The sequence below is a fragment of the Xiphophorus couchianus genome, chromosome 10, assembly GCF_001444195.1.
Source record: "Xiphophorus couchianus chromosome 10, X_couchianus-1.0, whole genome shotgun sequence".
Lineage (NCBI taxonomy): Eukaryota > Metazoa > Chordata > Actinopteri > Cyprinodontiformes > Poeciliidae > Xiphophorus > Xiphophorus couchianus.
Window position 1 is genome coordinate 14,120,932 of NC_040237.1, and position 14,553 is coordinate 14,135,484.

Here is a 14,553-nt window from a genome sequence, read left to right on the forward strand (position 1 = left end):
CATAAAAATTCGAAAAGATGTCACTTTGGAGGGCTGCTGGGCTCCACGCAGTGCTTCTATGTTTTATGTTTCTCCTTTATCTGCCGCATTATTTCACTGGGTTTTGTTGCTGAAGCTTTTGAATGTCACTGCGGTGTTACATGCACGCAGCCGACGTTTCTATTTCGGGCTTCTTTTTTTTTATGTACCACGGCCGCTACCTATTATTATCTCTACTTGTTGGAATAAAAAGTAAAACAGTTTGAATTTTAGATGAATTCACGGCCAAACCGTGTTTTGCACTTTGCAGAAGCGCCTTGAGCTGCGTTGCACTATCTGGAGACGATCAAAGGCTTTTCTGCTGTTAACACAAGTAAAAAGGAGCATTCCAATTATCTAAATGAGAGGATTTAAAAACACATATAATTATCTATGGTTCAGGATTTGGTATCGGAGATGATTACAAAATTATTCTTGGGTAAGAAAAAGTTTTAGATCAGGAGTTTAGTGACTTGGCGAAAGTCAAGACAAAATTTTCTCAGGCTTGGCTGAACAGTGGAGTCTTACTGGCTGGTTAGTAGCCTAGTTATCTGGGGAAATAACACCCAATGTTTTTATACTTTAAATAAAGGTGGCTCTTTCTATTAATTAAGAAATGTTTGCTATTTGAATTTTCAACTGATGAAATCATTTTATCTAGTCTAAAGCAGCTCATGAAATCCCCACTAAATGAGAAATGTGGCATTAAAAACAGAGGTGGGAGCAAGTTAAACCAGAGCTGTAACATCAACACAGCACTCGCAATAACTAAGCAAATGTGTTTCTGTGGACTGGATCTGGCCACAAGCCGTCGGAACGGAAGGAACGCGTTTCTCCGCCCCCACTTCTTCTAAAGCCCCGGGGAGGAAAGGTAGTTTAGAAATGGGGCTGCAATTTTAATTTTTTATTTTTCTGGAAGATGTATTTATTTATTTTGGCCTGAGATGGATTCGAACCGGGTTACCTCAAAATGGATGTTGCTTATGCAATGTGAAGTTGCAGTAAATGCCTGTGTGTTCCTCGGCAGTAGCCGAAACATATAGAACACGGACTGGTCAGCAAGTATTCCTGCTTCATTAATCTTCCAGCAGCTTCTTGTGCCGGCTGCTCTGCATATATATTATCGTTTTTAATAGGACCGCATCGATTCAAGTGGTCGCTGTGTATGACTTACTCTTAAATAATACAATTTGCCTGTGTGTTCCAGGACAGGATGTAATAAATATTGCATACTGACCCTGCTTTATGTTTTTATTTGTTTTATTTTTTTTTGCTTCTCTAATGTATTTGCTGTTGGCTCTTCTTCTCTGGATGCTATTTGATGTAAACAATTTTTTTGGGTAGAGCTGAAGTCTAAGCAGGCTTCAATTCTCACTCTCCTCCTGTCTTCACGTCCACTGTGCTAATTTAGTAAAATAAATAAATAAATAAAGGGATATTTCACCTACTTAAAAAAAGAAATCATAATTTTGCATCCAACTCAAATGGTAACTGAACTTATATAGTGCTTTTCCAATCATTTTGACCACACAATTATACACTGATACGCAGATCAGTAAGCAATTTGGGGTTAGGTGCCTTGCCCAGGGGCACATCGACATGTGTCAGGAGGCAGTTGGATTCGAACCTACAACCTTCTGATCACAAGTCGAATACAGAGTCTATGGTTTTTCGCCCTCAAAAAACCATAGACGCGAAAGCAGTGGACTATCCCTTTAAATGCCTCTCCTTCACACCACTGTGTTTGCACTCTGACACCTGGAGCTCCTCTTGGACATTCAACAGATCTTTCACTGCTTTTTGTCATTGCAGGTACCCATCAGCACAGCTATAACCATGTGGCTCTAGGTAGCCCCACACGCACACCTAAGAATGGTAAGAAAAAGTGACTGAAGTGACTTCTTGGCTCAGCTCTGTGTTCGAGAGGCGGCTCTTGGAAAAAGACAGGCGGGGAAACCCGATGACGCGCTCCTCTCTTTCAGTTTCGCTCCGTGTGCAGTGCCTTGCAAAAGTATTCATATCTCTTTGGGTTTTTCCAGCTTTTTGTCACATTACAGTGGCAAGCTGCGACATATTTTATTGGGGTTTTATGAAGCAGACATATGGGAAAACTGGTTCATAATGAGCAGTAGGGCCCACCTGTGGGTCATTAAATCGCAGTATGAATGCAGCTGTGCAGTAAAGGCTTCAGAAATTTGCTGGAGAATATTGCAAGCAGGATTATGAAGACCAAGGAACGCAGCAGACAGGTCAGGCAGAAAGCAGGGCTTAGGTTATGAAGGAATTAGCCAAGCTTTAAGACACCTACCACTAGGAAACGTCATAAAAATTAAACTTTACTGGGAAAACCAGGAAAAAAATCATGGCCAGAGAAACCACCAGAAAGCTAAGAAAGTAACTCTGGAGGAGCAGCAGAAACCTACAGCTCAGGTGGGAGAATCAGTTGTCAGGACAATTATTAGTCATATTTCGCACAGATTTAGACTATAGATCACATCTGTCAAACTCAAGGCCCCGGGGGGCAAATTCAGCCCACCATAAGGTTTTATGTGGCCCTCTAGACTATAGAGCTGTGTTTCCCAACCCTGGTCCTCACTGTCCTGCATGTTTTAGGTATTTCCTTGCTTCAGTCCAGCTGATTTCAATTGATGACTGATTAACAGGCGTTTGTTGAACTGCAATCAGTTGAATCAGAAACATTAAAGCAGGGAAACCTCTAAAACATGTAGGACAGTCTGCCTTGAGGACCAGGGTTGGGAAACGCTGGTCTAAAGCAGGGGTGGGCAACTCCAGGCCTTGAGGGCCGGTCTCCTGCAACTTTTAGATGCATCTCTACTTCAACACACTTGAGTCAAATAATGAGATCATTAGCAGGACTCTGGAGAACTTGACTGCACTTAGGAGGTGATTCAGCTGTTGGATTCAAGTGTGTTGGACCAGGGAGACATCTAAGAGTTGCAGGACACTGGCCCTCGAGGATCAGGATTGCCCATCCCTGGTCTAGAGAGTCACAGAAATACATGACTAGAACTTTCAAGATAACAATTGTTTGCCTATATATTGTTTTGTCAGATAAAAACTCGCCTTAAAACCCCATCAGACCTCACGTCCACTGGAATGGACATGATGGATTTCTGGGTTTAAGCAAATACAAAAATAGGACTTTAGTCATTTCAATGATTCACTGACCAGTTTATTTTTGACCTATGGCAATGAAGTTCTAAATCTGAACTTGGGTATGGGTGAGCGTCACACGTTAGACAAGACAAGCATTGCTCTGAAACTAGAGAAGGGGAGTGGCGAGTGTCTATTTTGTTTCAAAAATATACATTTAAGTTCATGGGAGGCTAATAAAATTGCTCTCAGTATAAACATTTCCAATATTTCCAGTGATAGTATTTGAAGTTATTTTGGAAATATTGTCAAACTGCAGGATTTTTTTCAAAGTTGAATGTCCATCCTAAAGGACATCAGGAGTTGAGATACATATAAGCCAACACTTATTTATTTAGAGTTGCCATGTTAAGAAAAAAAGTATCTAAGCATTTTATAGCTTATGTGAAATTTCATTATTAATTTATTTTAGTAATGTTTTTTATATTAACTCAGAATTTTTTTCTGGGATCCCAAGTAACAAAAGTTATCACCAAAACTCGATAGCGCCCAAGAGAAGCAACACTACAAATCATTTTTTGTTATTATTTCTGTCATTCAGCTGTCAAGTCTAAATTGTTCTTGTGAGGGTTGCCGAGGCTGGTCCGGGGTTGCAGACTCCCACGTACAAAGACGTAGCAGAAAATCCCAGAACAAACAGCAAAGAGCCACTGATCTGAACACAAACCCCGCCATTTAGATTTGGTTTGTTTCATTTTCTTCTTATACATTTCATTAAAAGTAGAAAACGAGAAAAAATATTTCAAGTATGCAGGAAACGCGTCCGACGTCTTGCAGTCAGAGCAGCTCTTTCCTTTTGTGGACATAATTGACCATATGGTGTAGACACACTTACCCAGATAAGCAAGCCACACACTGGGAACAAATGCCTGGAGATCTGTGGGAAACATGAAAAATCCATTTCAACAACATATCTAACACAGCCACTTTGATCACAGTCTGGCTAAAGTCCTTTCGCATTTCAGCATGCAGTGTGTTTCCCAGATAAAACCCAATGTTCCGAGCCTCTCTGCGGCCCACTACTGACACACCCGGAGCACGCTGCTCTACATCACACGCACAAAATGGCAAATCAGGCACAGACTCCGGAACCGGAGCCTCCGGAGGCGAAGGCTGAATTCATCAGAATAATTGTTTGTGGGAGGATTTTCTGCACTGGTCATGCTGAATGTGGAGAAGGTTTGTGTGCAGTGTGTTTTCTGCCCCCTCTTGCCATTGACATGTTTCTGAAAACACTACTGTTGTTTTTTTTGTTGTTGTTGTTGTTTTTACTTGGGTTTGGTAGCTCACCGATCATTGAGACGTGGTAAGTCATGCATACATATTTGATTTGATATAAGTGTTTCTTCACGCCATTTGATCACGCATACTGTACATCCTCCACAAACCCACCCTCACGTTTCTGTCCTCCTTTCTTCCACATCGGCTGGTGTGTTTTTTTTTCAGACCTGATTTAAGTAGATTTGAAAGCCCGTTTGATCCCGCTCCGACGGGAAACTTTCAGGGTTTGCCATGTGGTTTCAAATACTGGGTTCAAACTACTATTAAGATTTCACGCGATTGCAAATGCGCAACCCAAACCGAGGTTTTAAGTTGCGACTTAAATCTTTCTTACTGCCAACAAATTCTGCCACTGAGTTTGTCATTTTTGTGGACAAAGCCACAACAGGTCAAAATACTACAGTTCCATATTTACGCTAAGAAAAAACATATAACTCGGCCAAAAACAGCAGGAACCGCTGTGACAATATTGACTATTGTTAGTTTCTGCATCATGACTGTTTTGTTTTAAAGTAAGAGACCCAGAGTGGAAATAAATATATATTTATTCCAATCCACTAACTTCTCATAATGAATATTTGTCAAAAGATAATAATGACGATTAATTAGATGGTTTACTCCTAACCTAAAAACCAATGCAAGTTAAACACTGCAGTAGTCATGTGTGAAACTGATGTTCTCCGACAATAGGTTTGGTTAATATCTATTAGTAAGGACCAAGGGAAAATGTTAATAAAGCTGGTAATTTAGATCTCATCGACTCAGGACACCTCTGTATTAACCATTATTAGCCAAACAGTCAATTATTGTTTTATCAATACCCGTCTGGTGAGGTGTGGTTTTATACAACAGCTAAAGGGGTGGATTTTTGCGTCACGGCTCTCAAACAGAAAGCCATAAACATAAACAGAATAAATAAAAGCAAACAGCTTTTCTCCTAAAGATGAAAATTTATTAACAAAAATACCTCAACTTCCAATTTTCAAGAAACTCTTTATAGCTAGGCTAGCAACATTCAAGGAATGCAAATAAATTACAGAAAAATAGTAAAAAGGAGCAAAGAAAACTTAATGGTCACTAACTAGTAAAAGGATTAGTGATAGTTGCCATGACCATCACCATTACTGGTAATGGTTAGTAATGGTGGTGTCAATGTGTCAGCAACCAAGGTTTATGACAAATTAGCCAATTTAGCTTTAAAAGCTAAAAACAACAGTTGCTACAATCTGCGTTCAAACATGCAGTTCACAAAGCAAAGCAGAAGGGAAAACAATATTCTAAATCATTTACTGAATCAGAAATAAATAATTCAATAAATGTTTATGGACAATTGATTGTTAATGTTCTGGTGACTAGTCATCACAGTGACTAACTGAATGGAGTGATGCAACACTAATCGAATTAAAATTCGTTGCAACTTCAATGCACAAGCCAAATTTTTATATCATCAAGCTCATCATTCTTACTCAAACAGTTTAAGCACCATAAACAATATAATAATTTGTTATTTTCTTTTTACCCTGATTCAGTTTTCTCTGCTTAGAGACTCCAGGATCTCAGGCAACCACTTCCAGGTGACCAGTCTCACGTTCAGCCATCATACAGGTTTCTCTCCACAGTATTCACACTCAAAAAAAATTTTTTTTCTACATTTCCATTGAATTTGTTGGCAGTAACATATAATCTCAAGTTCTATGGTGTAAAGCTTTGTGTGAAATTGATCATTCCCAGAAGCCTGGGACTATTTGAGCCAGGTCTGTGTGGTTGTAGTGTCCGTCTTGATGAAGGGGTAAAAACGTGTTTGCTCTATTGAACGCTAACAGCATGCCACATTCTGAGTCGGTTCTTCCTTGTTGATGCAGGATTGCCGAACACTCCACTTACAAATCATTCACATCCTTCAGTCCCCATTCCCTGCAGCTCCCGGGACCCCCAGCAGTTGTTCGACGCCCCTCTGCCCTACTTTGTCCAGCTTCCCGTCCAGTTTTCTCTCCTTCTTATATTAGCCAACTTTTTTTTTTTGTCCATTTCAGATGGTCTCATCTACATTTTTGCTGCATTTTAGCCTCATGTTCTCCATCTTGCAGAAATTTACTAAAGCCCCATTTTTTATTTTTTATCTGTTCAATGGAGGCTGCTTTAGAGCCGCACCCATGCTGCTGCTCTGCACTGTGACAGACTCAAGGCTCACAGGGGAAGTGAGATAGAGAAGCAGCCAGAGAGAAAATGAGGGAGAAGGGAATACTGGATGGACAAGAAAGAATTAAGAATCGGAGAAAAGTGGGTGGCAGCATGGCGGGATAGATAAGATTGACAGAGTGAGGAAGACGGAGGTAAATGGGACAGACTCCGGATGCTTGCACGCATGCATGCGTGCGAATGCGAGATAAAAAGAAAAAGAGAAAAAAAAGTGGAGTGAGAATAACAGAAGATTTAGGTCCTTAAGACATGCCTCTCGGCAGCAACCCACCCCAAGTGTCTTCCTGAAACCATAGCACGTCGCTTCAACAACAGTCAGTCCGGGCATTGCTCCCCCGCCCGGTCCCAGATCACATCACAATGCTGTCATGAGCAGGGTCACTCTCCAGCACACAGCGCTCGTTCCGTGTATTGTCTTGTTTTCTTCCACTCGTTTCCTTCTCAGAGCACCGTTTCCTCACGTCAAACCACCGCCTCACCTGTCGAGTCAGTCCCGCAGCAAACGCTCGCTCAGTTATGTGATGTTTCCACCTATAGTGCCCCCCACCCACCCCACTGCTCCACTGCCACCGACAGAAAGCTGGAGTTTTAGATGCGCAACCGTTTCTGAGAAGCAGGTACTTGGATGTTGACGTTTTTATATAGATTTTTTTTGACAGAAATAGAACTTCAAAGGCGAGATTTGTGAAAGAACACAATGATTGGAGTTCTTGCAAAGCCAACAGCCAGGAGAGTGTTTGGAGGTTTTGAAGATTTATTAAGTACAGCCAACTGTAAAAATGCTTTATTCTTCATTTCTTCACACATTTAATTTAGATGCTGGCTTCCAAATCTATCAATAACACTCCAACATCTTAACATTATGAACCATTGGCTCCAGTGTATCTTATCTTGACATTTTATGAGATGGACCAACACAAAGTGGAGAATAGAAGTGGAAGGGGGCATAGCAATGATTTTCATAACTCTCTACAAATGCAAATCTTCAGTGTGGAGTACATGCATGTTCAGATTCCCTCAGTTGACGATTGACAGACGTTTCTGTTGGGGTATCTCTTGGCTAGCTTTGCACATCTACAGACTAAAACTGATGCCCATGAGTAAATGCTCCAGCTCAGAGCTGATTGACAGGGAGTTTCTGTGAACAGACGTTCTAAATTAATGAAACAGATTCTTGATTGGATTCATGTCTGAACACTGACTATTGCTTTAAAGGTTTTTGTAGCACTAGTGGGATTTGTTCCACAGCAACAAAAAAAGAGACGGGGAAGACATGCAGCTAATGGCCTACGGTCGGGAATTGAACCAGGGACAACTGCGTGAGGTCTGTAGCCTTTGCATATGCTGTGCCTGCTTTACCACTGAGCCTTTGAGTAGACCATTTTAACACTTGAATGCAGTAAGCAATTTTACTATTCTGGCTAGAGAGGACAAGGCAGGTTTATTTATATTGCACCGTTCATGCACCTGGCATTTCAAAAGTCTTTAGATCTTTACACCAATAGCAACATTTTACAGACAAATTGCCTTCACAGAACAGATGATTTACATATAGGCGAACTCCATTTACGAAACAAATCTGTTTACACCTGACTTTATATAGGCGTATCAAAGTAAAGGGGTCTGAAGACGATTTTATTTGTAAAGAAATAAAAGGACAGAATTCTCCTAATGTGAAAGACACTACTTTGTGTTGGTCAATCCCGCAACATCCCAATGAAATACATTAAAATCTTTGGTTTTAATGTGAGAAAATGTGAAGATGTGTCTTTTGTTAACTTAGTTTACCTGCACCAAAAGGAACTGATTCAACCATAAATTATTTCTCCATGAGAAGATGTTCTCAGAGCACCTTTAGAACCCCCAGGAAATATTTGTACAGCTAAGACTTCAGCTCCTCCATCAGCCTACTCTTGTTTCCCTCCACTTCAGCAGGTGGCCTCTGTGCTGATCGCCTGGGGTCTCATCCGTGCTCGGTGTCTTTTGAAGGAGTTTGGGTTAGGAAGCCCATTATTTCTTCTTCTGTGTCTGTATATGTACGTATGTGTCTCCAGAGAACAATCGGATAAGCGGCATCCTGACCTCGCAGACGGAGCCATACGACCTGTCTTTCTCGCGCTCCTTCCAGAGCCTGTCACACCTGCCGCCCTCCTACGAGGCGGCCGTCAAGGCCGACCTAAGCCGGTTCTCATCCCTGAAGAAACTCAGTAGGTCCAAGTTCACTGCACTAATGCAAGAGAAGGATCCCGGTCCTGGTGCCTGCATGATAACCCCCCCACCCCAAAAAAACAGAAAGAAAACAAAAACGCATCATGTGTGCTTCCATGACTCCTCACTGGAAGCGAGAAGAATTATATTTCCCTGCTGTTTTGAGGTTATCTAGCAAAAGAACTCATTCACAATACTCCAATTTGAGCAAATATAAAGGGGAATCAAGAGAGGTTCAAATCTAATTGAGGTATTCATTTCTCAGCTCTGATCCATCAGAAACTCAGTGGAGTCATTTCACAGACACTATGAGTCATTGATATTTGTTGCTTTTTCTCCTCTCCTCTTAACAACTGCAGCCACCTATTCTCTCAGAGCAGAGAAGCACAGCATTAAGTGGAGTGTTGCGCCCGGCCTGACGCGGCTTGGTTTCGTATTGATTTAGTGGCACTACGCTGGGTTTCTGCTGCATAATGAGGTCTCCTCTCCTGATGTTGTTTAAGGGAAACGCAAATATTCCTTGAGGCCTGCGTAATCTCATCAAGATTGCCCAACTTCACTGCTGGCATGCGCACAAAGTGAAGGATGACGATCTACGGCTCCTCCAGTAAGGGTTCACTCCACGGCGGCAGCTGCCAGCAACCGTTTCTGGCCAAAGTGTGAAATGGCTCTGCAGCACGCAGGGCTAGTTGATATCCCTTCATGTGAACAATGCTTGGGAAAAATTAAGATAACAGCTTTTGATGGGCATTAAATCAAAAACAAATGAATTCAATTGTCACAACAGAAGCCAACCACAGAGCTGGTGTACAAAGCAGTACAAATATCCCCAGGCTGTGTCCTTCAGTTTTGCTAACTTTCTTTCTGCTTCCATAGCAAATTATTTGTTGCAGCAAATAGCCAAAAGGCTGTGCTGTTTCTTTTTGTTGCCTAACTACTGTGGGCATGCTGACGGATCATGCAGGATTGTGCGAGAGGGAAGATAGCGCAGCGGTTTCATTGTTGAGATAATAAAAGAGAATAATGCTTCTGCTTATTAATGCAAATTGCTATCAAACTGAAGAAAAAAACATTTAGACTGTTGCCATGTAGGACAGTATACATCTCAAGTTATTAATTCACTCCGTGATAATATGGTTGATGAGCTTGCAATGCCCTGCCCAGATCGCGCTGACTATTATGCTTGAGATAGGAACATCTTGTTTTTATTATCTCTCATAATGAATCGATTTGCAGCGAGCGCCCGTGGCTTGCCAAAGGGGATTTTGGCTGAATCAAATATGGACAGGTGGCATGAACACTTTTGCACTCATTACTGAAGAAGATAGCATCACACACAAAAGTCATTTAGGAGCTCTGCGTACATTATTTCCGCTTGCGTTCATTCCTAATTTAGTACAGCGGCGGAGCAGTTACTCACCGACATTCACGGACGCCGATTCCGTGTATCTTTGACAAGATGTCTGGCCCAACTTTTGTATATGTGTGTCACCATGTTTGTAATTCAGTGATGAGTCTTTATGCATGTGATTGTGTTGTGTGGCATGACCTTGATTCCATGTTCTTCCCTACAACTGATCATCTGCGAAAGTCTTCTTGTCACTTTGATCTGCCTCTAAAAGCATGTTTTCTTGTCTGCTGACACCCACTCCGTAATATGAAACCTCTTGCAGCTCTCAAGGATGACCTGTTTTTGCCTGGGAACCAGTAGCATTCCAGCATGAGTGTATAAAGTGCCTGTATGTTTCCCTCCATGTCTGCGAAATGAGCATTCCTGTTTATAGATTTTCACATGACCTTTGAAAAGTTTCCCCCTACACAGCCAGGGCTGACCGTAGCATTCCCGATGAAGCAAGGATATGTGGATGTTGTGTGCCTAGCATGTAATATGCAATTCCTCTACTTTCTATTCCCCTTCATGTGCTTGGAAAGGTGAAACACAGATGGGTCTGTCAACATCGCTCTCTGCTATGTGTGCAATGTTCTACACTTCCTCTTGATCCAATTTTTCCCTCCCCGTTTAAACATTTTCCTGTGTGTTTTCTTGTTCCTTCACATCCTGGATCTCTCTCTTCATCGCTCGTCTCCTTTTCTTTTCCTAATTATCATTTCCTCTGTAGCAGATAAAGAAGTTGATGACTACTACACCCGTAAGCGCCACCTGCCTGACCTGGCAGCAAGAGGCACTCTTCCTTTGCATGTTCTCAAAATGACTCAAGAACAGGTGGGTGCACAAGGGTTAGATTTGAGTGAGCAGTCTTTAAAATGAGGTCATGTTCTCTGAAGCGTGAAGTATAAGTGCCGGCTGTAAGCCTCCAGACTTCAATGTCTTCAAAGCTATATATGATCATCCACTAGATTCCAACTAAACTGCCTCAGATTGTGAGTAAATTTACCCTATCTCTGTTTTTTTCTCTCCAGCATCGGGAACAGCAGCAGCAGCAACTCCAAAGCCAGCCCCCACCTTCCAGTATCTCCCAGGCCCCTCCTCAGTCGCAGTCTTCACAGCAACAGTCACAGCAAAGGCAGAGGCCTCGCCGTGTCCAGAGGGCCATGTCCCAAGACCGCGTTCTGGTCCCACAAAGTGGTCCCCACCAGGACTACAACATGTCTTCTGAGGGCATGTCTCCCTACGGAGGCCGAATCCTCTCAGATGAACAGCTCCTGTCTGCTGAACGTCTTCGTTCCCAGGAGCGTCTTCTGCCACAGGACCGTCACACCTCGCAAGATCGCCTGTACTCCAAGGATCGCATGTACTCCAAGGACCGACTCTTGTCCCAGGAGCACTTGTATTCGAAAGACCGCCATTACTCTCAAGAGCGCCTCTATTCACAGGACCGCTTGTACTCGCAAGACCGCCTCCTGTCCCAAGATCCTCTTCTGTCGCCGGACAAGCTGATGATGTCCTTGAAGCGTGGCATGGTCAGCAGCATTTCTGGCGGCTTCTATGGCAGTGACAAGTCAATTTCCCGCGCCATTTCACACACTGATGTGTTCACACCGACCACTCCGCTCATGGATCGCTACAAGATGACCAAAATGCACTCCCATCCCAGTGCCTCGAACAATGGTGGTAGTGGCACCGGTGGTGGTGGCGGCAGCGGGGCACCGGGGACGGGGGTGGCCGTGCATTCCAACACGTTAGCCATGAACCAGACAGCAAATAAAAGGCAAGTGTTTGCCTCCAGACGAACTCACACTGTGGAGCAGCTCCACTATATCCCACAGCACCACCAGCAGCAGCAGCAGCAACAACAGCCACAGCACTACCGCACCGGCAGCAAGACTGAGGTGACTGTGTAACAGCAACCCAAACCTAAACTGTGCTAGAAGAATCACTGCTGTACCAGGCAGTGGGGTCGATTGCAGAACATGGTTACACTTGCCACCTTGTAGAGTAGGACGTAGTGACTACATTTTCCTTAACTGAAGATTCCAGGACCAAGATCATCCGCTAGCTTACTGTGAGACCGGAACAAAGAACTACACTGTACACCGCATAAACATGCCCAGCAAGATTTAAAGCCAGATTGGGTTGTGGAAGGGGTGAGGTTGGGCATTGTCAAGTTAACCTGCCTAATATAACTTCCAGTTTTTGGATAATCCTATTTGTCCACAGTCTTAACGGCCTGCATCTGTGTATGTTTTAGTGGAAAACACTGATTGTGTCTGTTTAAGCCTTTATCAGACCCCTTTGTCCCAACAATCTGTGACCTTTTCTGGCAAATCTTAAGGGCTTTGCATGGTTATAGACAAAAAGTGATTCCTCTGTGACTTTCTGATGTGCAAAGCAGCACCATCACAGGCGATGAACAAGAGGGAGCCTGTAATATCTTTATAAATATATAAATAAATAAATAAATAAAATAAAGGAATAAAAAGAATATTTTTACGCCCCATCTAACTCATAGCTTTAGAGAATCTCAAGAGAGAAACTGAAATGGATGTTATCTACACTCGTATTTGGTGCCTCTGACAGATGTTCCATTTCTGAATATCAAATGGTTTTGTGGGTTACAAAGCACAATCAATAGAAAATATTCAGTTTTGGTTTATCTTTGACTTTGAATAGTGACGGCTAGTTTGTTTTGTTCTTAAAACAATGGCAATCTTGTTTTTTTGTTTGTTTTTTTCTTTTCATTTTTTGCTTCCAGTAGATAATTGTAAATAAGCTATCCTAGAAGCAGTATTATGGAGAAGTCTGTACTGGATGAACTTTGTATTAGACTGTCTGTTTTAAATAGATTCTAAACAACTATAACTCATCACTGTTTTGTGAGTTCAAGATAGAAACCCACTTAACCAAGTATCTGAAAAGATAATTATTGTGTTTCTTTGCAGACGTGCTTGGACGAGAAGTGAATGAATGTGCTGCAAACAACAAATGTACCACATTCATGTTTGGATGTAGATTGCAGTGCACTGACGTTGGAAGACTGAAATTTCTCGGGTATGGAGTTCAAGGCTTGTCAAAAGTAGGGTCAAATAAATCATCCATATTTTTCTAAACATGCAACATGGCTCGGTGAGGTCTTTGTGTGGTTTGTTTTTCTTTGTTAGACGTGTTCCTACTCGCCTAGACCACGCTGATTACATTTCATGAGCTCTGCAGGCGAGTTGTGAAAATTAAATATAGGTAGACAAATAATGTACTTGCATCAGATTCACATTGACTGCCTAGATATATATATAAAAAAAATCAATAATAAAGTCTAAATTAATAGAAATCTGTTAAAAGGGATATTTCTTCATTTAAAACTACTTATCTGAATTTATTTACAGTTGTATAAACAAAATACAGCCTCACCTAGAAGCTATGTTCAGATTGTTCAATTGAATAATAATGGTATTTAATATAACTAAAATTAGTTATTTGGTTAGCAAATGTGAAAAATGATCCACTCTCAGAGAAAAGTTCATAGAAGTAAAACGACATCTGTAGTCTACAAGGAGTTAAGGTAAGGTGCTATTAAAATTTAAAACGTTCCTGTAGTAGATAACCATTCATACTATTTTCATTTTACATAAATCTTTATTAACTCAAGGCTAGTTGGAGAGGGGTCAAGGTCAGTGTGGACTTGTACGAAATTAAAAGACTTTGAACGTAGGTAACATTTGCATTTGATGGTTAATTGTACAGAAACCAATTGAAATTTACATGGGAAATAGAGGTCGGAAGCAATGCACTACTTAAAGGTCGTCTCATCGTAAACATGCATTGAGAATATGCAAATGTTCTCTAGTTGAAGTCCAACACATTTTCTCAGTACATGCAATATTTTGGGACTTTTTGCACCAATTAACTTTTTTGTCAATTGTCTGACAAAAACACTAAAGCTTGTTTGATGAGAGCAGAGTCCACCTGGGTCTCGACTTCTCTGAAACAAGTCATTAGAATTGGCTGCCAGGTCCAACTCATCTGAATCGGCACAAATTGGAAAATTTTTTAACTATAAGATTTTAATAGCTTGGAATGTTTTTTTGTTTTTTTTTTGTACAAAAATCAGCTAAACTGCCTTTTACAGACATGTTCTTAGAATCTGGAAATTCCATGTTATGGTGCGTTCATGTGTTACGTGCGTCACAAACCGCGTCCAACGCTTCAAGTTCGACACGTGTGCACTTTGAATGCAGACGCTTGACATTTTGCTTTACGCCTCATGTTTCGTGCGT

At 41.6% G+C, this 14,553-nt stretch overlaps 1 protein-coding gene across 12 annotated transcripts in view; it reads left to right on the forward strand.

Moving 5' to 3' along the window:
• Positions 1 to 13,396, forward strand: part of LOC114152074 (shisa family member 6) — a 97,195-nt gene extending 83,799 nt beyond the window's left edge. For 2 of the 12 annotated variants that reach the window (XM_028029768.1, XM_028029771.1), the window contains 5 exons: positions 1,831 to 1,893; positions 4,478 to 4,498; positions 8,727 to 8,879; positions 11,001 to 11,104; positions 11,302 to 13,396. In XM_028029768.1, the coding sequence (XP_027885569.1) occupies positions 1,831 to 1,893; positions 4,478 to 4,498; positions 8,727 to 8,879; positions 11,001 to 11,104; positions 11,302 to 12,183 (1,223 nt within the window). In that variant the 3' untranslated portion in view covers positions 12,184 to 13,396. The remainder of the gene's footprint in view (positions 1 to 1,830; positions 1,894 to 4,477; positions 4,499 to 8,726; positions 8,880 to 11,000; positions 11,105 to 11,301) is intronic. The other 10 variants (XM_028029770.1, XM_028029773.1, XM_028029775.1 and 7 more) reach the window with 7 other exon arrangements.
• Positions 13,397 to 14,553: the final 1,157 nt, after the last annotated feature.